Genomic DNA, 24,739 nt, shown 5'->3' with positions numbered 1-24,739 from the left:
GCTCAAGGCTAGCACTCTACCACTTGAGCCACAGTGCTACTTCTGGCTTTTTCTATATATGTGGTGCTGAGGAGTCAAACCCAAGGCTTCATGCAAGCTAGGCAAGCACTCTGCCTCTAAGCCACATTCCCAGCCCCTGTAACTTAAAAAAATAGTCTATGGTGAAATGTCCCATTGTTCCTCAGGTTTGAAATCCTGCTGCTACCTTTCAACTCCCACCCATAAGAAGTGATGGGAATGTGGCTTAATGGTAGAGTGCTTGCCTAGCATGCATGAAATCCTGGGTTTGATTCCTTAGTACCATATAAACAGAAAAAGCCAGAAGTGGCTTGTGGCTCAAGTGGTAGAGTGCTAACCTTGAGCCAAAAGAAGCTCAGGGACAGTGCTCAGGCCATGAGTTCAAGCCCCAAGACTGGCAGCAGGAAGAGAAGGAGGAGAAGGAGGAGAAGGAGACATGCCAACTCTTTTAATCACAGTGTGTTCTGACTTATTCCTTCATCTAAAAATTGTTGTTATGAGAAAATGGGAACAGGCTCAGCACACAGGAGCTTCTCAATGTTTTTGTTTTTTTTTTTTTTTGGGGGGGGGGCTTGCACTCAGGGCCTAAGCACTGTCCCTGTGCTTTTTGCTCAAGGCTAGCACTCTACCTCTTTGAGCCACAGTGCCACTTCCTGCTTTCTGGTGGTTCATTGGAGATAAGAGTCTCACAGACTTTCCTGCCTGAGCTGACTTGGAACTGTGATCCTCAGATCTCAGCCTCCTGAGTAGCTAGGATTATAAGCATGAGCCACCATCATCCAGTTTAATGTACATTAAAAAAAAAAAGTCTGCTTGAGCTGGGTGCTGGTGGCTCACGCCCATAGTTCTACTCAGGAGGCTGAGATCTGAAGATTGAAGTTTGAAGCCATGTCAGGCAGATAAATCCCACAGACTTCTTTCAAAGTAATCAGCAAAAAGCTGGACGTGGCCCAGAATTGGCCAAAAAAAAAAAAAAAAAAAAGCTGGACGTGGAATTGTGGTTCAATTGGTAGAATGTCAACCAAAAGTGCTGAGTGAGGGAGCAAGGCCCTAAGTTTGAGCCCCAATATTGACACAAACAAAAATTCCTGCTTTAGCCAGGCCTAGGGGTCACGCTTGTAATCTCAGCACTGGGGAGGGTGAGGTGGGAGGATGGAGGATTCAATGCCAGCCTGCCTGGGTATATGGTTAAGACCCCTGTCTCAAAAATCAAAATTCCTGCTTGAGTTAGCATTTCCTTTGAAAAATTCAGAGCATCAACATTATGGAAATATTTTTTTTAGTCTGAAAAGATACTGAAGGTGCTGAACCTATTAGCCATAATTAAGAATAACTTGCTAAGCCACAAGCTGGTGGCTTGCGCTTGTAATACTAGCTACTTAGGAGGCTGAGAGCTGAAGATTACAGTTCAAAATCAGCCTGGGTAGTAATGTCCATGAGATTCTTATATCCAATAAACTACGAAAAAAGCCAGAAGTAGAGTTGTGATTCAAGCTCCAAAATGCTATCTTTGAGCTAAAGAAGCTCAGGAACAGCAACTAGGCCCTGAATTCAAGTAGAGCTTCCATTTCCACTTGAGTGGTTGAGCATCTTACCCAGCAAATGAAAGACCCTGAGTTCAACCCCTAAAAGGAAAAAAAAAAAAACGAAGTTGGCTTCTTCTGTAATCCTAGCTACTCAGGAAGCTGAGATGTGAGGATTGTGATTCAAAGCCAGTCCAAGCAGAAAAGTCTGTGAGACTCTTATCTCCAATTAACCACCAGAAAACTGGAAGTGGTGCTGTGGCTCAAAAGTGGAAGAACACTAGTCCTGAGCACAAAAGCTCAGGAACAGCACCTAGGCCTGAATTCAAGCCCCATGACCAACCAAAAAAAAAAAAAAAGAAGGCTCTTTTTTGGAAAGTAATCACCCCAGTCCTGAAACTTTAACATTAGGGAACCAGAACTATTTATGTCATCTTGTTATTATGAAAAACTTCCCCAAGAAGTGACAGAATTAGAACTACCAAACTTGGAAGCAATTCAACCTCAAAATATCTTTAGTAATAACTCCTCTGCTGTAGCTCCTGGAGGCACAGACCTTGCAAGCCATGTTGGTGATGTTGGCATTGATCCTGCCAGGGCCTGGCACAGACTTAATATCTGATACTTACAACAAATTGTGCTGATTTAAAAGCTTTCTTCTGAGGCTGGGCTAGGGCTCAAATGGTAGCAAACATGAGGCACTGAGTTTTAACCCCAGTGCCACAATCAAAACACAATAGGAAAAGATTGGCTGGGTGCCATCAGCTCATGCCTGTAATTCTAGCTACTCAGGAGGCTGGGGTTTGTAGATCATAGTTCAAAGCTAGCCATGGCAGGGAAGTCTATGAGATTCCTGTCTCCAAATAATCACCAAAAGGCAGGAAGTAGAGCTGTGGTTCAAATGACAGAGCAGAAGCCTTGAGCAGAAAAGCTAAGGGACAGTGTGTCCAGGCCCTGAGTTCAAGCCTAGGATCCATACAAAGCAACAACAAAAAGCCAGAACAAAACTAAACTAAAAATACTTTGTTCTGGTATGAAAGGAATTTAAAGATTGAAATATTTTTGTTTCTTGTCATGTTTTCTCTGAATATCCTAACTTTTATTTTTTGTTTGTTTTTGTGGGTACTTAGGGCCTTCAAAGTGCTCAGCTTGTTTGCTTAGCTGGTGCTCTACCAATTGAACCATGCCTCCAGTCCTGGTTTTTGCTGGCTATTTTGGTGTGGGAATTTAGTGAACTTTTCTCCCTGGTCTGACTGTGAACTACTATCCTCCAGATCTCAGCTTCCTGAGTAAGCTAGGTTATGAGCTACCAGGACCCAGCTCTAGGTTCTCATGTTAATAGCCCTGACTTTCCTTCTCCATCCTTCTCTTCTCCCTCCCTATTCCTTTAATAGTAATCCTGGCCCCAACATCTGCAAGGAATGTATTATTATAGATAAGGCACTGGAGAACCAGAGAAGTGAAGTAACATGCCTAAGGTTGCCCAGCTAGTAAGACTCAAGCTCACCATTAGATTCTGCCTCCCAAACCAGCTCTTGTTGGAGTGCTGCTTTGCTTCCCTGGTACAGACAGACAGCAGGGTGTTTGAGGGGCTGGGACCATGGGGGTTGGGAGCCCACACCCAGGCATTTCCGTTCTCCAGGGGGCAAAGAGAGGGATAGAGATGGGAAGAGCAAGACATAGGAGCCACCAAGCAGGTTTAGGAGGAGCAAGGGCTGTCAGGCTTGGGGAACAGGAAGATTGAAGATCTAGGTTGGGTGGTGGTGACCTAAAGCCTTACACCCTCACTTGCCAGGAGAGGGTGCTCAAAGGACCTGAGTCCCTTCTGCTTTTTTTTTTTTTTTTTTTTTTTTAAGGTTATGGGACTCTAAATCAAGGCCTGGGTGCTGTCCCTGAGCTGATTTGCTCAAGGCTAGTGCTCTACCACTTCGAGCCACAGAGCCATTTATGGGTTTTGAGTGGTTTATTCGAGGTAAAAGTGTCACAGACTTCCCTGCCCAGGCTGGCTTTGAACTGCCACCCTCAGATTTCAGTCTCCTGAGTAGCTAGGACTACAGGTGTGAGCCAGCAGAACCCGCTATTTATTTATTATTTATTTATTTTATGTGCTAGACCTAGGTCTTGAATTCAGTGCCTGGGCACTGTCCTTGAGCTTTTTTTTGCTCAAGACTAGTGCTCTGCCACTAGAGCTACAGCACCACTTCCGTTTTTTGAGTGGTTAATTGGAGGTAAGGGTCTCACAGGGACTTTTCTGCCCAGGCCAGCTTTGAACCGCAATCCTCAGATCTCAGCCTTCTGAGTACCTAGGATTACAGGCGTGAGTCACAGGCACCTAGTTTCAGTCTTTTTTTTTTTGGCCAGTCCTGGGCCTTGGGCTCAGGGCCTGAGCACTGTCCCTGGCTTCTTCTTGCTCAAGGCCAGCACTCTGCCACTTGAGCCACAGCGCCCCCTCTGGCCGTTTTCCATATATGTGGTGCTGGGGAATCGAACTGAGAGCTTCATGTGTAGGAGACAAGCACTCTTGCCACTAGGCCATACTCCTAGCCCCCAGTCTATTTTTTTTTAAAGAGACAATTCTTACTATGTTGCCCAGAGTGACTTTGAACTCCTAAGCTCAAGCAATCCTCCTGTCTCGGCCTCCTAAGTAGTCACATCACAAGCACTATATCCAGACAATGTTTTGCTGTCTAGGGGCAAGCCTACACCCTTGACAGCAGGGGCAGGCAGAGGCTGGGCCTGAGTTCCAGGAGAGAAGTGTGGGTGACGCTAAAGCCCGCAGCCTTGAAGAGGCCTGCGAATGTGCACCTCACCACCAGGAGGCAGCAAAGGTCTACATAGCTAAGGCGTGGGTGACTGGAAGCTGGGTGGGGGAGAGGGGTTGGTCTACTGACAAGGAAGACTTAAACAGGGACAAAGGCCCTCATTGTCTCAGTCTCCCATCTGTTCACTCTCAGCCTCCTTAGAAATGTTCTACCCTTTGTTTGTCCACGTTCAGGCCAGAAATCCAGGAATCACCCCCTCTCTCCCCAATATGATTTGCATATAAAGAAAAGCCAGTCTTAGGTGTTCAGCTCCGTGAAATTCCTTCCTTCCTTCCTTCCTTTTTCATTCACCCTTTCTTTTCCTTTCTCTACTTTCTCTTTCTCCTTTTTTCTCTTCTCCCTTCATTTCTTCTATCATCTATTGCCTGTTTTGCAGTACTGAGGATTGAACTCAGGGTACTAGGTAGGCACTCATCCCTTGAGCCATGCCCTCAGTCCTTTTTGCATTAGTTCTCTCTCCCTCCCTCCCTCCCTTCCTTCCTCCCTTCCTTTTTGTGCCAGTACTGGGTCTTGAACTCAGGGCCTGGGCACTGTCCCTTAGCTTTCTCATTCAGTTTGTTTCACGGGGAAGGTGTTGGCATTAGATAGCCACTGGGTGGCAGCAGAGGCTAGTCAAACTGCAGGGATTTCCTTTGGGACCCAAATGCTTTCCCACAAATCTTCCTGTTCCCATTTCCTTGGTCTGGATGGGAAAAAGACTAGTTACCCAGTCTTCTTGTGTCCATTTTGGGGAATCAAAGAGAGCCTTGATTAAGCCCCTCAAAGCTTAGAGGCTGATCAATCCTAGCTTCAATTCTCCTAATCTTGTGCAAATTCAAAAAAATCAAAATTATGCTGGAGACTTTGAGTCCTTGGCTATAGAAATGGGAGTGACTGCTACAGTCTCCTAGGAGCTCAGATCTATAATCAAACATTTCTCCTGGTCCTCATTTAGTGCTCTTCGGTTGGTGTGAGTTAGACTCTTAGGGGTCAGGCCTTCCCAAAAGGGGAGGGAATGTGAGCTCATGCCTCTGATCAGATCAACCCAAACAGAACAAGTTTCAATCTCAGAAAAACCTCACTATGTACATATTTCTCCAAGGATCACGGTTCAAAGCCAGCCTGGGAAGGAAACTGTGAGATTCTTATCTCCAATTAATCACCAAAAAGATGCATGTAGAGCTCTAGCTCAAATGGTAGAACACTCACCTTGAGCACAAAAGCTTAGGGATGGGGCTGGGAATATGACCTTGTGGCAGGAGTGCTTGCTTCCTATACATGAAGCCCTAGGTTTGATTCCTCAGCACCACATATGTAGAAAATGGCCAGAAGTGGTGCTGTCGCTCAAGTGGTAGAGTGCTAGCCTTGAGCAAAAAGGAAGCCAGGGACAGTGCTCGGGCCCTGAGTTCAAGCCCTAGGACTGGCCAAAAAAAAAAAAAAAAGCTCAGGGATAGTGCTCAGACCCTGAGTTCAAGCCTCAGGACTAGCACACACATGCCCATAGATCCACATGCATATGCTCACGTGCACACACACACACACACACACACTTTTCTATTTATTTTTCTTGTGTTATTGTGTGAGCTGGGGCTTTCAGTAGCATTAATTATAGGCACTCGTGATATATTTTAATGAAATGATTTCTATATTAATCACCCATTGCTGTGTAAAAAAACGGACCAATATTTTGTGTTTTAAAACAAGTCTGTTGGTGCAGGCTACTGGTAGCTGGTGGCACAAGGCCTTGGGTTCAATTTCCAGGGCTGTGAAATGTAAGGATATATGCATGTATATATATATATATATTCTCACACCGTTTCTGAAGGTTAGAAATTCAAGAGTTTTCTTCACTGAGTGGATTTGGCTCAAGGCTCATCTTGATCTTTGAATTTGGTTACAGTAATGATGCTAGCCATGTTTATTCAAAGAAGATATAAAAATGGCTGATGAGCCATTTGTTGATGCTCAACAACATAAGCGATCGGGGAAATGCTACAATGAGATACCACTTCTCAACAGGATGGTTATGAAGGCAGACAATTACGCAAGTTGGCAAGGATGGAGAGAAATCAAAACTCTCATACACTGCTGATGAGAATGTAAAATGGCACTGCTGCTTTAGAAACCAGTCTGGCACTTCCTAAAATTTTTAAATATAGATTGACCATATGACTCAACAATTTCACTCCCAGGGATATAACTAAGGGAAACAAAATATGGCTACATAAAAATTTGTACCTGAATAGTCATCGCAGCATTATTCACAATAGCCAAAACATAAGTAACCCGAATGTTCACCAGCTCATGAACTGATAGACAAAGTTGAGTATGCATACAATGAGCTGTTACTTAGTCATAAAGGGGAATAAAATACTGCTGCATGCTACAACAGACATAAATCTCAAAGACATTATCCTAATGTGAAAGAGCCAATCATAACAGGCCACATATCAGGACAGAAATGGTGGCTCCTTCTTATCCAGGAGGCTGAGATCTGAAGATCGAGGTTGGAAGCCAGTCTAGACAGGAAAGTTCATAATACGCTTATCTCCAACTAACAACCCCAAAAAGCTGAAAGTGGAGCTGTGGCTCAAGTGCCAAGGCTTGTGGCTCAAGCCTTGAGCAAAAAAAGCTCAAGGACAGAGCCTGGGCTCTGTGTTTAAGCACAGGACTGGCACAACTGGCACACACACACTTCTTGAGATTCCATCTGTCAGTGGCTAGGACTCAGAGGCACAAACCTGTCATCTTCACAGCCAAAGGAAGTAAAAATAGGAGGATCACAGGCCAGGCCCTGCATAAAGTGAGACCCTATCTTGAAAATAACCAATACAAGCAAGCAAGAGGCCCTAGGTTCAATTCTCAGTTCTGTCACAAGAAAAAAAGAAAGACAAGAAGGAAGGGAGGGAGGAAGGGAGGGAGGAAAGAAAATGATTACATGCTTCTATACGAGGCAAGCACTCTACCACAAGGCCATATTCCCAGCTTCTATAGATAGCTAAGCCCCATCTAACAATCAAGGACAGACTGCATATAACACAATGGTCCCATAAAATTAAAATGAGACTGGAAAATTCCTATTGCCTAGCAATAGTGTAGCCATCATAAAGTTGTAACACAATGTGTTATTCATGTACTTCAGGAGTTAATAGTGAAGCTCAACCTATAGTCCAGCAAATCCTATAAAAACATAGCACACAGAATTTGGTAGAGTATGTGATACTTGATAAATGATGATCACATCTGTTATCCAGTCACATATTTACTATACTTTTTTTTTTTTTTTTTTTTTTTTTTTGCCAGTCCTGGGCCTTGGACTCAGGGCCTGAGCACTGTCCCTGGCTTCTTTTTGCTCAAGGCTAGCACTCTGCCACTTGAGCCACAGCGCCACTTCTGGCTGTTTTCTGTATATGTGGTGCTGGGGAATCGAACCCAGGGCCTCATGTATACGAGGCAAGCTCTCTTGCCACTAGGCCATATCCCCAGCCCCTTTACTATACTTTTTATCATTATGTTCCTAGTGCTCCTTTTGCTTACAAAAAGAATTAACTATAATAAAGCAGTAGGCCCTGTTCCACGGAAGGCAAAGGCATAGACTTCATTTTCTTTGTTTCCTTTTTGGCCCTGCTGGAGTTTGAACTCAGGACTTCAGCCTTGCTAAGCAGGTGTTCTCCCACTTGAATGCTCCATCCATCCCTTTTGTTTTCATTACTATTCAGACAGGGTCCTGTTCCCCACCTCCCCCCCGCCCCCACCCTGCCCCTGACTTCGATCCTCTTGCTTAATCCTCCCTTTGTAGCTGGGATGACAGGCATATGCCACTAGGTCCAGCTTTTCTCACTGAGCTAGGAATCTTGCTAACTTTTTGCCTGGGCTGGCCTCAAACTACACTCCTGTTGCTCTCCACCTCCTAAGCAGTTAGGATTACAAGCATGAGCTACCACACCCCAGCTATACACCTCATTTTTAACACATCTCTTGATTACATCAACAGACCACATCTAGTGATTGACTACACTGGGTTTACATAAGTACACCCTATGATGTTTGCACAATGACCAAAATAACCTAATAATACAGTCATCAGGACTTAGCCCAGTTGTTAAACAGCGCGTGACTTTATATGAAATGTATAGAATAGGTAACTCTGTGGAGATATAGATTCATAGTTACCATTGTCTATGAGGGAAGCAGAATAATGGTTATTTGGAGGGGGGCAATGAAAAAAACAGTGGTGATAGCTGGCTGTACAACTATGAACATTGTATACCTACTTATTTGTATGTGTGTGTGTGTGTGTGTGTGTGTGTGTGTGCCAGTTCTGGGGCTTGAGCTCAGGACCTAGGTGTTGTCCCTGTTTTTTTGTTCTTGTTTTTTTCTGTTCTGCTGGTCCTCAAGCTTGAACTCAGGGCCTGGGCACTGTCCCTGAGCCTCTTTGTGCTCAAGGGTAGAGCTCTACCACTTGGTACAGTGCTATTCCCAGCCTTTTCTGAGTTGTTTATTGGAGATAAGAGTCTTTTCTTGCCTGGGCTAGCTTCAAACTGTGATCCTCAGATCTCAGACTCCCGAGGAGCTAGGATTACAGGCGTGAACCACCGGTGCCCCACTTGTTTTGTTTTTGATCAGGGCTAGCACTCAATCACTTGAGCTATCACTTTATTTTATGTTATAATTATATATTGCTTTATTTCTGGCTTTTTTTTTTTTTTTTTTGCCAGTCCTGGGCCTTGGACTCAGGGCCTGAGCACTGTCCCTGGCTTCTTCCCGCTCAAGGCTAGCACTCTGCCACTTGAGCCACAGCGCCGCTTCTGGCCATTTTCTGTATATGTGGTGCTGGGGAATCGAACCTAGGGCCTCATGTATCCGAGGCAGGCACTCTTGCCACTAGGCTATATCCCCAGCCCTATTTCTGGCTTTTTTAAATAGTTAGTTGAAGATAAGGTTTCACTGGCTTTCCTGTCCAGGTTGGCTTTGAACTGTGATCCTCAGATCTCAAGTCTCCTGAGTAGCTGGATTCCTGTCCAGGTGTGAGCCCCTGGTGCCTGGATGATACAGTATATGTAAGTGAATAGGTTTTATGGCAGGTGAATTATATCTTTCAAAAGCTATCACAGCCAGGTGCCAGTAGCTCATGCCTGTAATCCTAGCTACTCAGTAGGCTGAGATCTGAGGACTGTGGTTCAAAGCCAGCCTAGGCAGGAAAGTGCCTGTGAGATCCTTACCTCCAACCAACCATTCAAAAATCATAAGTGGTGCTGTGGCTCAAGTGGTAGAGCACTAGACTTGAGCACAAAGAGGCTCAGGCACAGGGCCCAAGCCCTGAGTTCAAGCCCCACAACCGACCAAAAAAAAAGTGCTAACACACACACACATACACACACACACACCCACACACACACACACACACACCCCAGATTGGGCTGTATGCTCATCTGAAAGCTCAAATGGAGTTGAGCTACAGTAGCTAGGATTACAGGTGTGAGCCACCAGTACCCGGCATTGTGTGTGTATTTTTAAACCACCACAGTTTCTAATGTTGCCAAATGAGGTCAAATGGTCTCCTCCTCCTCCTGCTCCTCCTCCTCTTTATAGCACTGAGACTAAATTCAGAGCCTCACACTTGCTAGACAGGTCCTCATCACTCAAGCCACGCCCCCAGCTTTTTTTTTTTTGTCTGTGGGGCTTGAACTTGGGGCCTGGGCTGGGCACTGTCTCTGAGCTCTTTTGCTCAAGGCTAGCACCCTACCACTTTGAGACATAGCTCCACTTCTGGTTTTCTGGTGGTTAATTGGAGATAAGAGTCTCACAGGTTTACCTGCCCAGGCTGGCTTTGAACCTTGACTGTCAGATCTCAGCCTCCTGAGTAGCTAGGATGACAGTGGTGAGCCACCAGCACCTGGCTTGTCCCAGTTATTTTTGAGATAGAGTCTCACTTTTTACCTGGCCAGCCTGGACTGTGATCCTCTTGTTTATATTGGCCACATAGCTGGGATGTTAGGTGTGTACCCTGGATTCCTGATTGAGATAGGGTCTTGCTAATTTTTTTTTTCCTACCAGGGTTGGCCTCAAACTGCAATTCTCTTGATCTCCACAGTTGGGATTAGAGACATGAGCCACAGTGCCTTCTGATGGTCAAATGGTTTCTATAATCTCTCCGACTTCCTGTCTTTTCTACTTTAGTTTGAGAGGCTGTTGGACTGACTCCATTGGGTTCCTTCCCCCATCTACTGGCTGTCTGGTAGGATTGTGTCTTTTATGTCCTCAGTTCTTGGGCTGGGCATAGTTGAGGTCAGGCATATGAGAGGCAGCCTCCTACCTGGGAGTCATACAGGGTGGCCCTGTATCCACAAATTCCTTCTCCTTAACCTGGAATCTGGAAGAAGTTTGCCTCCTAGGCTTCTTCTCTCTGTCCCCCTGGATTTCGGCACCTGGTCTGTACTGAGAGCTGCCCCCAGTCCATGGGTGGCTAAATTCCCACACGCAGCATCCATCAGAAGAGAAAAGCCGGCTGACAACCTCTGGCTAGAGCCCCTTTAGGATCTGAAACAGCTTTGGGAGGGAGGAGGAAGCGGAGACCACAGGCTTCTTGGGAAGCCCTTGGCCAATGACTGGCCACAGTGGGGTCACCAGGGCCTGGGATTTGTCCATGGGAAATCCTGGCAGCATTGTCCCAGCTAGCTGGCTGGAGACTTTCTCAATGCAAGACTCTTCTTATCCAACCTCCTTCCCTTGGCCTCTCTTTTCAGAGATGTCAGCACTGAAGCATGATCTGGAGGCTTTCCCTGCCCAGTCCAGCTTCCTGGGCTTTCATCTTTTCCAAGCACTTCCTTCAATAAATCTCTTGTGGTACTTGGCAGTGTCTTCCTGAAGGATCCAATGGATACTAGGTTTTTTGGGGGGGGTCCCTCTCAGGGCTTGGCAGACCCCATTTCCCCAGGGGATGTGTTTCCCCTCCTCTCCCTCCCTTCTCCCTGCCCCTCCCCAGGGTCTCACCCAGTGCCTGGTACACAGGAAACGCAGTCACTGTTTGGTTTTTGAATGAACACAGCAAGGTCTGGAGCTAGGCACTGCCCGCCCCATTCTCCCACACAGAGAGCACACAGAGCCTTCTGGGTAAGGCTGGGAGGGCCAGCTCCAAAGGCCAGAGGGAGGGCCCTGAGAGGACCAGTGCTGAGCAAGGCCCAGAGGTGGGGAGGCCAGAAGCAGGGTTGGGGTGCTGGGAGGGATGTCCTGGGGACAGAAGAAGTCAGGTCGGATTTCTCTCCAGATTTGTCCAGGGGCTTCCAGCAAGTCATCCTTCTTCTTGGGCTTCCCCTCCACCTCCACTACTGAAGAGAAGTCCCCTCCCAGGGAGGGCCAGGGGCTGAGTCTCCTGTGAGGTCTTGGCTGGTAAATGTAAATTAAGGGCGTTGTACACTTAGAACTCTCTGAGGTACTTGGGGGGGGGGGGTGAGGTCAAGGTTTGAAGGGGAAGCCCAAATACAGAAAGGGGGAGAGAGAAGGAGAAGGGGAAACCCAAAAAGGACACACACACACACACACACACACACACACACACACACACAGAGGATGGGGGAAAAAGAGATGGAGGAGGGATGAGGGGAGAGAGAGAAGAAAGGAAGGCAAGTCAAAGCATCACAAGTTGAGGCAAACTGGGAGAAAGGTGAGTGGCAGAAATGTGCTGAGGAGAGGGAGAAGAAGGATATGGCCCAGCTGCTGATGGTTCACCCTTTAATCACAGTGACTCAGGAGACTGAGATCCAGAGGATCAAGGATTGAAGCCAGCCTAAACAGAAAAGTCCATGACAGAGAGAGAGAGAGAGAGAGAGAGAGAGAGAGAGAGAGAGAGAGAGAGAGAGAGAGAGAGAGAGAGAGAGAGTATGTCTCAGTTATGGGGCTTGAACTCAGGGCCTGAGCACTCTCTGAACTCTTTTGCTCAAGGCTAGTACTCTACCATTTAAGTCACAGCGCCACTTCCAATTTTTGAGTAGTTAATTGGAGATGAGTCTCATGGGGACTTTTCATACCCTTTTTTCTTTTTTACTTTTTTTTTTTTTCGTCTTTTCTTTTTTGGTACTGGGGATCGAACCCAGGATGTTGCACTTGCTAGGCAAGCGCTTTGCCACTGAGCTACATCCCAGCCTCATGGGGACTTTTCTGCCCAGGGCTGGCTTTGAACCTTGATCCTCAGATCTCAACCTCTTGATTTGTTTATTTGTTTTTGTTTTTGTTGCCAGTCCTAAGGCATAGACTCAGAGCCTGAGCACTCTCCCTGGCTTCTTTTTGCTCAAGGCTAGCACTCTACCACTTGAGTCACAGCACCACTCCTGGCTTTTATCTGTATATGTGGTGCTGAGGAATCGAACCCAGAGCTTCATGTATACAAGGCGAGCACTCTACCACTAGGCCATATTCCCAGCCCCTCAGCCTCTTGAGTAGCAAGGACTACGGGTGTGAGTCACCAGCACCCTGCTGGAGCATTTTTTTTTTAGACTCTATATCCAAAATAACCAGCAACATGATCACTTCTGGAGGCAAGGCTCAAGGGGCAGAGCAACTGTCAAGCAAGCTGAGGGAGGCAAGGCACTGTGTTCAAATGCTTGTACTGAGGTTCGAGAGGTAAATATGGACTGAACTGAGGTTTAGCTCAATGGTAGAACTTTTGTCTAGCATGAATGAGGCCCTGGATAAGAGCCCCACTTGGGGGGAAAACATAGTGGGTAGGGGGAGGAGAGGGGAAATGGAGAGAGGAAGAAGCAGAGATAGCCTTAGAGCAGAAAGGCTGAAAAATAAAGAGAAATAAGAAAGAAGAAAGATAGAGAAGGAATTAAAGGGAGGGTGAGTGAAAAACTATAAAAAGAGACAGAGCACTGGTGGCTCAGGCCTAAAATCCTAGCTACTCAGGAGGCTGAGATTGGAGGATCATGGTTCAAAGCCAGCCCAGGAAGGAAAGTCTGTGAGACTCTTATCTCCAATTAACCACCATCAAACTAGAAGTGGTTTCAAAGTGTGGTTCAAAGTGGCAGAATAATAGTCTTGACCAAAAAAGCTCAGGGACAGCACTTAGGCCCCAATTTCAATGCCCAAGACCAACGCCCTCCCACACCAAAAAAAAAAAAAATCCAAGAGTTAGAGAAATAGAGAAGCCAAAATCTGACACAGAGTGATGAGGCGATGAGGCTGGGTATGGTTGTGCATATTTGTAATCACAGCCTTAGAGAGACAGTGAGAGGCAGAGGCAGGAGAACAGGGTGGCTAGAGGCCAGCCTGGGACTACAGAGAGACCTTGTTTCAGAGAGAGAGGTTGGGAGGGAGGGAGGGAAGAAGGGAGGGAGGGAGGGAGGAAGGAAGGAAGGAAGGAAGGAAGGAAGGAAGGAAGGAAGGAAGGAAGGAAAACTGATGGAGAGATGGAGAATGAAAGGGATGTCTTCTCCCTCCAATCCCTATCCCTCACTCTCACTCTCCATTGGTACCTGACAAGTACCTGGCCTCACCCTAGATGGGTAGGGACCCAGAAAAACTCTTAGGCCCCTTTCTTCCCATCCCATCCTGTCCTGTTGGTTTGGCCCCTGTGTCTTCTAAGGGGCTTCTTGTGGGAGACACTGTACCTGGCCTGGCCTGGCCTGTAGGCTGACTGATGTTGCCTGGGTGGATATGAATAGAAATCCCAGCAACACCTTCCCTGCAGGGCTGAGCAGGCCCCAGCTTGCCTCTCGGACAGGAAGACACCTCAGATACCAACCCCACTGTGGCACTCACTGCACAGAGGGGGAAACTGAGGACCAAATAGAGGGATAGGACAAGCCCCAAATTCCACAGCCCAACAACGGCCTCAACCCTTGTCCCACAAACCCTGTCTTGACAGAGCTGGTAGATACTGGGCATGTGGTGGCTCAAAAACCTTGGGACTTGCCTGACATTGGTGGTTCACAGTGGTAAACCTAGCTTCCAGCCAGGGCAAGAAATTCTGTGAGACTCTTATGACCACCAAAAGCCAGAAATAGAGTTGTGGCTCAAGTGGTAGAATGTCTTGAGTGATAAAGCTAAAGGCCAGGCCCTGGATTTAAGCCCCAGTATTGGCATGAAAAAAAGAAAGAAAATGAAGGAAGGGAGGGAGGGAGGAAAGAAGGAGAAAAGAAACTTTGGGACTTGCTTTCTCCTCCCCAGGATGTCCCAAGGCTCTAGTGACAGTGCTTTTGGATGTCAGGCCCTTTGCTAAGAGTCTTACCCAACATTCTATGTGATGAATTACTATGATTATGTTCATTATACAGATGAGAAAACCAGGGCTCAGAGATGTTGGTTTCTAAGTCCAGCACCACAGGGTACCAGGACCCAAACTAAATCTGTCTGACCTTCAAAGCTGAGCTCCTGCTATGATATCTCCCAGCGGATATAGAAAAATGGAACAGAGGTGGCCACAGTTTATATGGTGGAAGAAAATGCCAAAATGATGGTCTTTTCTTCCTGCCTTTTACGCCTTTTATACTTGAGTTTGAACTCAGAGTCTCAAGTATGCTAGGCCAACCACCTTACCACTTGAGCCATACCTCAATCTTTTTATTGTTTTTCAGATAGGGTGTGTGTGTGTGTGTGTGTGTGTGTGTGTGTGTGTGTGTGTTTGTGTGTGTGTATGAGAGAGAGACAGAGACAGAGAGAGACAGAGACAGAGACAAAGAGAGAGAGACAGAGTACTAGGGCTTGTTTTTTTTTTTTTTTTTTTTCCTCAAGGCTAGAGCTCTACCACTTGAGCCATACCTCCACTTTTGACTCTTTGGTGGTTAATTGGAGATAAGACTTCCTTCCCTAACCTGGCTTTGAACCATAGTCCTCCCAGACCTCAGCCTCCTGAGTAGCTAGGATGAGCACAACCCAGCAGTGCTTGGCCTAGGTTGTTTTCAACTTCTGTTCCAGCTGTGTGCCTGATCCTTCACACCAGGAGGGTTGCTGCCGGAGTCTTGGGGCACGGTCCTCTAGCTGAGCCCACTGTCTTTCTAAGAACCAGGACTAGAAAGGAGCAGAGCTTTGCCTGAGGACAGGTACCTCATTTTCCAGAAGCCTTGGGAGCTCTCAGGTAAGTTGCTCCAGAGTCCCCGCCCTGCCCTGGTCTCCTTCACCCCACCCTGGCTTCCTGCGGAAGGGATGGACTTGGGTGTGGCAGTCACCACAGGTTCAGGAGACCTCCTCCAAACCCCTAAATCTTCTTCTCTTCTAAGGAGACACAGAATCGCCTCCTCCAGTCTCGGCTTCCTCCTTCCGTCCCGGTTTTCAGAACCCTAGGCTTTGCCTCCCACCGACCCCATTCCAGGCAGGGTTGGCAGCAGGTGACTGCTGGGGCTGGGAAGGGCCGAGCGAGCGGAGGCGTGGGATGGGCAAGTGCACTTCTCAACCAATCATCAGCTTGCCCGGCGCACTCCTCAGCCAATCAGCATCCTGCCAGGTGCATCCCTCAGCCAATCAGCAGCCTGCCCTGCCGGTGGATTTGGTTACAAGCTCCAAATCATCCCATACTCCAGTCTCCTACCTCCGCCCGCAACTCCATTCATTGGCCCCGCCGCACTGGGCATCGCTTCCGCCGCTGCTCCGGCCGCCTCAGCTGCTGCCTCGTGGGAGAAGCATCCCCGGGGCTTTGTCTGGCCAGGCTGACCTAGGTGCAGAATGGGGGCCCTGGGAGTACTGTTAGGGGTGCTGGGCTTCCTAGGGGTACTCCCGGGGGGTTCTCTTACCTTCCGCTGGGACAGCACCTTCTGCCACTTGGCCAGGCCCATCCCTGGCAGCCCTCTGGGTTCCTTGAGCTTTCTGAGCAAGGATAGCCAGGGTTTGGCCCTATTTGAAGCCCAGTGGGATGGCCATGGAAGACTGCAGGTGTGTAACCGGCTGGGTGAGCCAGAACTCATCGCCACCTTCGAGACCCTCTGCGTTCATGAGTCCACGAAGGGATCCTTCATCCACACCCCTGGACCTGAGCTACAGAGAGCCCTGGCCAGGCTTGAGGGCCAGTGGGAGGCCTGCAGAGCACTCCAGGGGCCCCCAGCGGGGCTCAGGGAGAAGCGGGCAGCCGAGAAGAAGGGAATATTTGGCAGAGGACACCTGCGAAGGAAGAGAGGCTGGACAGTGCCTGGCACGCTGTGGTGTGGAGTTGGGGACTCTGCCACCAACACCTCGGAGCTGGGTGAGCCCTGGGGATGGGGGTGGGGGTGGGGCTGGGTGTCTAATGAAGGAGACATAGGCTTCAGCTCTAGTTCCCTTTCTCCCAGGCTGTGTCCTTAGGGGAGTGACTTATCCACTCTGAACCTCCATTTCCTTGTCTGTAAAATGAGGGTGATCATGACTGTTACCATGGGATGCTTACATGAAGGAATGGATTAGAAAGGTCTATCTCAGCCAGGTACCAGTGGCTCTCACCTGTAATTCTAGCTACTCAGGAGGCTGAGATCTGAGGATCTCAAGTTTGAAGCAAGCCTGGGCAGAAAAGTCCACAAAACTCTGATCTCCAAGAAACTACTCAGAAAAAGCCCAACGTGGTGCTGTGGCTCAAATGGTAGAGCACTGGCCTAGAGCACAAATAAGCTCAGGGACAGCACCCAGGCCCTGAGTTCAAGCCCCAGGGCTGGCAAAAAAAAAAAAAAAAAGAAGGAAGAGAAAGAAAGGTCTTACTCCAACCCAGGAGCCCACATTAATCACCCTTTTGAAGAAAAGGGTAACTAGGGTGGGTCCAGGGTCTGCTGAGCTAAAAAGCCAGTAAGCTCAGGTCAGCTCATTCAAGCTGAGGAAGTCATTCCCTTTGCTGAAATGGATTCCTCCACTGTAGTCAGGATCTCGCTATATAGCTCAGGGCTGGCCTCAAACTCATGACTTCCAAGTGCTAGGATTACAGGCATGTACCACCATGCCTGACCTCCTCATTTGTGAAATGAAGGTGACACCATGCTTTGCAGGGCTCCCTTGAGTTTGGACATAGGAAGTGCCAGGCATGTGGGAAATGCCTAGTAAATGGGGGTATTATTGCTTGGATCATGATGGACTGCTGTTTGTCTACATGGAGGGTGGGGAGAGAACTTGGCACCTGAGACAGGTTGGCATCTTAGCCATCCAGTGCCTCATTGTGCTAATAAGATTGCACCCTTCCCATTCACCCTTTCATTATCCACACCATCATAGCTTTGTAGTTTTATTTAGGCGATGGTTTCTCCAAGGAAGTCATTTTCCCTGTGTTCATGGGTGGGCTGCCTGGCACTGGGAGCTTCCCAGAAGGGACAGCAAACTTTGTAAGCTTTGAAACTCTGAGGGTTTCATGGGAAAATGACTAGGGGAGTGAAGGGGGTTACATGAGGGCTGGGATGAGAACCAGGATTCTCCCCTCTGATGCCAGATGGGCATTGCTGCTAGATGGTGCCCGGTTCACTGCTGAGCCCTGTGCCCCACCAATTCCTCTGCAGGGATCTTCCGGGGCCCAGACTTCTGCTGCCGTGAACATGACCGCTGCCCACATACCATCTCGCCCTTGCAATACAACTATGGCATCCGGAACTTCCGCTTCCATACTATCTCCCACTGTGACTGCGATGCCAGGTTGGTGGCAGGCAGGGAGGGCCCAGGGGCTCCGGGACAGGATAGAGTTTACCCAGTTTCCATGTATAGGCTAGGATTCCAAGGAAAACCCCAAGATCAGCCAGTGAGGACCCCAGGCCCGAAGCAAAGGAACTCTTGGTGAATTCAAACCAACTGGGCTGGGTGGCAGGCTGGGCTGCAGGAGGAAGCAGAGTCTCTCTGTGATCCAGTAGCCTAAATGCCAGCTCTGGGCAGGTTTCAGCAATGCCTGAGGAACCACAGCGACTCTATCTCTGACATCATGGGCGTGGCCTTCTTCAATGTGCTGGAGATTCCCTGCTTTGTGCTGAAGGAGCAGGAGGCGTGTGTGTCATGGTACTGGTGGGGCGGGTATGTGACTCTTTCCCCCACTTCTTTTCCTAGCCAATAGGCAGCTGGGGCCCCAACCCTAGAAAGGAAGGGGGGAATGGTGCTGCCCATTTGTCTATCCTTTCTTCCAGGCTTGCCCTTTCTTTTTCTATTTCTGGCTTTTGTGTTGGTTAACTGGAGATCAGAGTCTCCTAGACTTTCCTGCCTGGGCTGGTTTTGAACTTGGATCCTTAGATCTCAGCCTCCTGAGTAGCTATGGTTACAGATGTGAGCCACTGGGGCCCAGAAGGCTCATCCTTTCTTTAGGGAGTTGCCCAGGACGCAGACTCTTCTTGAGTGCCTCCTCACAACCCAGTAGGATGGTGGATGGAAATGCCAGAGAGTTGGTCTCAATGGAGATGACCTTGGGGGCTTCTGGAAGCAGGGATTCTGAGTCAACCATTGCCTCCAATTGCCACCTTTCAGGTGTAAGAGCTATGGCTCTGTGCCCCTCGCCCACCTCCAGCCGAGGACTCGCTATAATGCCTCCTGGAACTCCCCAGACACTCCATTGACCCCCAGTCCCTGGAGCCCAGACCCCAGCAAATTGAGAAGGAATCAACATCCTTGGACAAGGCGGACAAAGCACACAAGGTCTGGGCAGCCCAGCCCAGCCTACACCACAGTTCTCCAGGTCCCTGTGGCCGCCAGGACTGACGTGAACCTTATAACCCAGCCGGGGGACTCCCAGCCCAGTCTCTGGAGCCTTCAGGGTAAGCTCAGGGGTGTCCTTTCCAGTGTGCAAGGAGTGGGGAGAAAGGGAAAATGTGTGGCTTCTTTCCTGCTCCAAGTACCTCCCAGGGACCCAGGCTTTTCCATCAAAATATATTGTAGTAGGTAGGTAGGTACCTGTGGCTCATGTTTATAATCCTAGTTACTCAGGAGGCTGAGATCTGAGGATCTGAGGATCGTGGTTGGAGACCAGCCTGGATAGAAAAGTCTATGATACTATTTTTTTTTTTTTTTTTTTTTTGCCAGTCCTGGGCTTGGACTCAGGGCCTGAGCACTGTCCCTGGCTTCTTTTTTCTCAAGGCTAGAACTCTGCCACTTGAGCCACAGTGCCACTTCTGGCCATTTTCTATATATGTGGTGCTGGGGAATTGAACCCAGGGCTTCATGTATACGAGGCAAGCACTCTTGTCACTAGGCCATATTCCCAGGCCAAGTCCATGATACTCTTACTTTCAATTTGCCAGCAAAAAGCCAGAAATAGAGATGTGGCTCAAGAGGTAGAGTGCCAGCTTTGAGCAAAAAATGCTAAGTGAATAGCACCCAGGTCCTGAGTTCCAGTGGTGCCGGGTATACATACACTGCAGTGATGAATTTAATTAGTTCATCAAGTGGATTGGGTCTTTCATTCCAAACTAAACCCCTCCCACTGCCACGAGGGCTCCTTTTTAAAATCTCAACTGACAAAGTCTCAGCAAGGGAAACCTTTAGACCCTACAGACCCTACCTTTCAATTAAAACTCCAATTTCGGGGCTGGGGATGTGGCCTAGTGGCAAGAGAGCTTCCCTCGTATACATGAAGCCCTGGGTTCAATTCCCCAGCACCACATATACAGAAAATGGCTAGAAGTGGTGCTGTGGCCCAAGTGGCAGAGTGCTAGCCTTGAGCAAAGAGAAGCCAGAGACAGTGCTCAGGCCCTGAGTCCAAGGCCCAGGACTGGCCAAAAAACAAACAAACAAACAAAAAAAACTCCAATTTCACAAACCTCTTTTGGTTTCTGAAATGCAGCATGCAAAAGAATGGAGGTGGAGCTGAGTGGTTAGAGCACTTGTTTATCAGTAACAATGACTTGGGTATGATCCCTGGTACTTGAAATCAAGCATAAAGCTAGGTATGGGGGTGTATTCCTGTAATTCTAGCAATTTAGGAGGTGAGGGTAGAAAATCTTGGACCGAGGCTAGCCAGGGTAAAATATAAGACCCGATATGAAAACAAAATAAAACCAGGAAAAGGACTAAAGCAAAAAGGGCAGGGCATGGTTCAAGTAATAGACATGATTGCCTAGCAATCATGAAACCCTAAATTGGAGTGGTATGGGGGAAGGAGCTCATGACTTTCTCTTACCTCTGGGCCATTGCATATGCTGTTCTTCCTAGAGCCTTTTCTTTTCCTCTTCCTCTTCCAACTTCAGTTTAGCAGTCTCTGCCTCCAGGAAGCCTTCTCCTGACTGCCCTCATAATCTAGTTTCCCCCATGGTGGCGCTTTGTGTGTACCCATATAGGGGTCCCTGAGGCACAAGTGAGGATACAGAGCCTGACTCTTTGTGATGAACATATGTGCTGGTGTGCGTGTGTGTACCTACACTGGGGCTCGAACTCAGGGCCTGGGTGCTGTCCATGGGCTTTTGTGCTCAGGGCTAGCACTCTACCACTTGAGCCACAGCTCCACTTTCGGCTTTTTGGTGATTCATTGGAGATAAGAGTCTCACACACTTTCCTGTCCCTTCTGACTTTGAATTGTGATCCTCAGCTCTCACCTTCCAGAGTGGCTAGGATTGTAGGTGTGAACCACCAAGGGTGGCTGACATTGGTCGGGCCTCTTGGTTTGACCAGGCTCCATCCCACTACCTATCCCTGCCCCCAGATGCCCACCGGGCTTGCCGCAGCTTCCGGTACCTGGACCGCTGTGAGCATCAGATTGGGCCCCAGGAAACCAAGTTCCAGCTGCTCAACAGTGCCCAGGGGCCCCTCTTCTCCTGCAACTGCACACGCCGGTGAGGCCCTCTATGTCCCCTAGGGTGGGTCTCTGCTCCAGACTCTGTGAAGGGGCTCTGGCTTGGTGAGATCCTGTCCCAGCCTGAGCCTGCTCTCCTCTGCCCTCAGTGTGGCACGCTTCCTGAGGCTGCACAGCCCACTTCCAGGTGCCAATGTGCTTTGGGAACTGCTGGGTACCACCTGTTTCAAGCTGGCTCCTCCACCGGACTGTGCCGAGGTCAAAGGGTAAGTGATGGCAGAACTGGAAGTCAGTGGCTTTTCCCCAGGCTGGTTGGGCCCAGGGAGCCTCTGAATGCCATTATCCACCCCACCCCCACCCCCCAACACATGCTGTTCCAGGTCCAGGTCTGTGCCTGGCATATAGGAGAATGCATCTTATTAGTACATTTTTTTTTTGTGTGTGTGCCATTCCTAGGGCTTGGACTCAGGGCCTGAGCACTGTCCCTGGCTTCTTTTTGCTCAAGGCTAGCACTCTACCACTTGGGCCACAGCGCCACTTCTGGCCATTTTCTGTATATGTGGTGCTGGGGAATTGAACCCAGGGCTTCATGTATATGAGGCAAGCACTCTTGTCACTAGGCCATATCCCCAGCCCCTCTGGCTGTTTTCTATATATGTGGTGCTGGGGAATCAAACCTAGGGCTTCATGTATACGAGGCAAGAACTCTTGCCACTAGGCCATATTCCCAGCCCGGAGAATGCATCTTCACTGAACCATTTATCTTATTTATTTTGGTGCTGGTGCTAGGACTTGAACTCGGGGCCTTGAATTCTTGCCTGATGTTTCTGCTCAAGGCTAGTGCTCTGTCACTTGAGTCACAGTAGCACTTCTGGCTTTTTCTGAATAGTTTATTGGAGATAAGAGTCTCATGGACTCTGCCCAGATTGGCTTGGAACTGTGATCCTCAGATCTCAGCCTCTGAGAAGCTAGGATTATAGGTGTGAGCCACCAGCACCCCACTTCACTTTCTTTCTCTTTTTGCTGGTTTATTGGAGATAAGAATCACATGGACTTTTTGGCCTAGGCTGGCCTTGAACCATGATCCTCAGATCTCAGCCTCCTGAGTAGCTAGGATTACAGGCATGAGCCACCAACACTAGGATGCTGTCATTTATGATTTCTGGTATTCTTGACTAGGTCGTTCCCCTTTCCAAGTCTCCACTTCCTTGTTTGTAAAATGGTTATAGGAAAGCTCGGTGTGTTATACACTCCTGTAATCCCAGCACTCAGGAGGCTGAGGCTAGAGGGTCTTGAATTTGAGGCCAGCTTGGATCACACAGTGAGATCCTGTCTCAAAACATAAAGCAAGGAACTGGAGATGTGGCTCATGTGGTAAAGCACGACTAGCCTTAAGTGGAAAAAGCTAAGGAACAGGGCCCAGGCTCTGAGTTCAAGCCCCAGTACACACACACACACACACACACACACACACACACACACACACACACACACACACACACACCCCAAAAATTTAAAAGCAAGCAAGACACTGGTGACTCATGCCTATAATTTAGTTTGAACTCAGGGCCTTTCACTTACTAAGTAGGTATTCTACTACTTGAGTCATGCCCCCAGCTCTTTTTTGCTTTAGTTATTGGTTTTGAAAGTCTTGTCCCAGGCCAGCTCAGGATAATCATCATCTCACAGAGCTGAGGTTACAGGCACATTTCACCCTGCCAGGCTTGTTGGTTGAGATGGTTCACTTTTTGCCCAGGTTGGCCCTTTGCTTCAATCTTCCTGATCTCTAGCTCTTGAGTAGAGGAAATGGCAAGCATGAATCTTTACATCTGACTTTGACCTTCAATCTTTCCAAGATAATCACTAATGATTCCCATTTTACAGATGTGAGGACTGAGGTTAATTCCTGGCTCAGGCTTCCTTAGCCTACCAGAGCAACAAAACCCAGGGCCTTGGGCTTAAAGGGAATAAAGTTATTTTTTTGTTTTTATTTGTTTTACAGAATATAGAGCCCCCTCTTACCTTGTTGGTCACACTGGCCCCAGCCCTGATCCTCTCTGGGTGTCAAACCCCTAATCCGCAGAGTAAGATTCTTTTTGCCCTCACCACTGTCTCCCCTCTTTCCTCCCCACAGCTGTTCCAGAGACCCCAAGGCCATCAAGGTGTCAGCTCGCCACTTACGGCAGCTTCGGTTCTACTCTAAAAGCACAGGCAAAGGGCACAAGTGGCTTCTGGAATCCCCCGGGACCCCGGTGTCATTTTATAATCAATGTCTCCAGCTCACCCAGGCAGCCCGAGGCAGCAAAGGACAGCAACAATTGGAGAACCAGTGATCTCAGTTCCAGCTGTCCCTGTGCACCAGCTTGGACCTTGCCCCCAGGCCCTGGGGAGTCTCGGCCTCCTCTCTCTGGATTAGACCTAGAGTATGGAAACCAGGAGGCTGGATGAAGGGAGCTTGCCTACTGTGCTGAGAGACCGAAAGCTGGTGAAACAACCTGTGTGTCTGCATGTGGCTCAGGAAACTCACTCTGATGCAGGGACCTTCCCATACAGATGGAATTGGGGGGAGAGGGCAGTAACCAACTGGAGCATCCCGAGGAGGTACCTGTTGTAAGAGTCATCCATGAGCCACAAACCTCCCTAAGAAAACCACAAACCTTGGCTATGATGCTTAGGGCAGAAGGTAGGAAATTAGAGATGTCTACTGCCTGAATCTGAACCCAAGATGGGGGGTAGGGGACACTGGAGAGGCCTTCTCAACTCCCTTCTTTTGCTCCCCTGCAGTTTCTTTATTTGTACTGATACCAGAGCTTGAACTCAGAGCCTGATGCTCTTTCTGGGCATTTTCACTAACAGCTGGCACTCTACCACTTGAGCCACACTTGCTGGTTAATTGGAGAATAGAATCTTGTGGATGTTTCTGCTCCAGCTGGCCTTGAATGGTGATCCTCAGATTTCAGCCTCCTGAGCAGCTAGGATTAGAATGACCAGGGAGGGGCACCCTTCTTTTAATAACTGCTGTGGCTGTTTTCTTTTTTTTTTTTTCTTTAGAACTGAGACCCAAACTCAGGGCTTTGCACTTACCAGGCAAGTGCTATTCTACTGAGCTAAATCTTCAAATCTGGCTGCAGCCTTCTTAGCCAGGCCTATACCATTGTTTCTAGCCTAAAGCTAAATCCCCTCTATGCTCTTGGGCAAAGGACTGCTCTCCCTTACTCTTAGCCTTAGTCTCGTCCTCTGAAAAGGGGGTCACAAGCGTAACCATGAGCTACCTCATAGAGTTGAGGATAAGCGAGAGTATCTACCTACCTACCTATCTACCTAGAGAGAGCGCACACATGCATTTGGCACATAGTAAACTTTGATTTCCCTCTAGCACTGAGCCAAGGTGTGTTTCTGGTTTTGAGACATTTGTGTCCCTTTTTTTGTTGTTTTTTTGCTATGACTGAGGCTTGAACTCAGAGCCTTGGGTACTGTTAGCTTTTTCACTCCAGGTTTGCACTCTGCCCCCTGAGCCACACCTCCACTTTTGGCTTTTTGGTGGTTCATTAGATATCAGTCTTACAGACTTTCCTGCTTGGGCTGGCTTGGGATTGTGATCCTCAGATCTCAGCCTCCAGAGTAGCACGGATTACAGGCATGGGCTACTGACGCTGGTGTAACTTCTTGAGGTCTCAGTTTCTTCACCTGAGAAGTGGGTATAAGGGCACTGACCCACAGGGTTGTGGTTTGGATTAAGGGACCAGGAACATATC

The 24,739-nt window shown here is 48.3% G+C and overlaps 1 protein-coding gene across 1 annotated transcript; it reads left to right on the top strand.

Annotated features, from left to right (window-relative positions):
• The first annotated feature begins 16,000 nt into the window (after positions 1-16,000).
• Positions 16,001-24,494, top strand: Pla2g3 (phospholipase A2 group III). Its single transcript, XM_048343321.1, has 7 exons — positions 16,001-16,514; positions 17,782-17,914; positions 18,149-18,283; positions 18,728-19,014; positions 20,895-21,024; positions 21,134-21,250; positions 23,119-24,494. Exons 1-7 carry the CDS (start codon positions 16,001-16,003, stop codon positions 23,315-23,317), a joined length of 1,515 nt encoding a protein of 504 aa, XP_048199278.1. The 3' UTR covers positions 23,318-24,494.
• The last annotated feature ends 245 nt before the right edge of the window (positions 24,495-24,739 follow it).

Source organism: Perognathus longimembris, chromosome 3, assembly GCF_023159225.1.
Source record: "Perognathus longimembris pacificus isolate PPM17 chromosome 3, ASM2315922v1, whole genome shotgun sequence".
NCBI classification, from domain to species: Eukaryota; Metazoa; Chordata; class Mammalia; order Rodentia; family Heteromyidae; genus Perognathus; species Perognathus longimembris.
The sequence above is the reverse complement of the archived record's forward strand: the minus strand, read 5'-3'. Positions and strand labels throughout refer to the sequence as shown.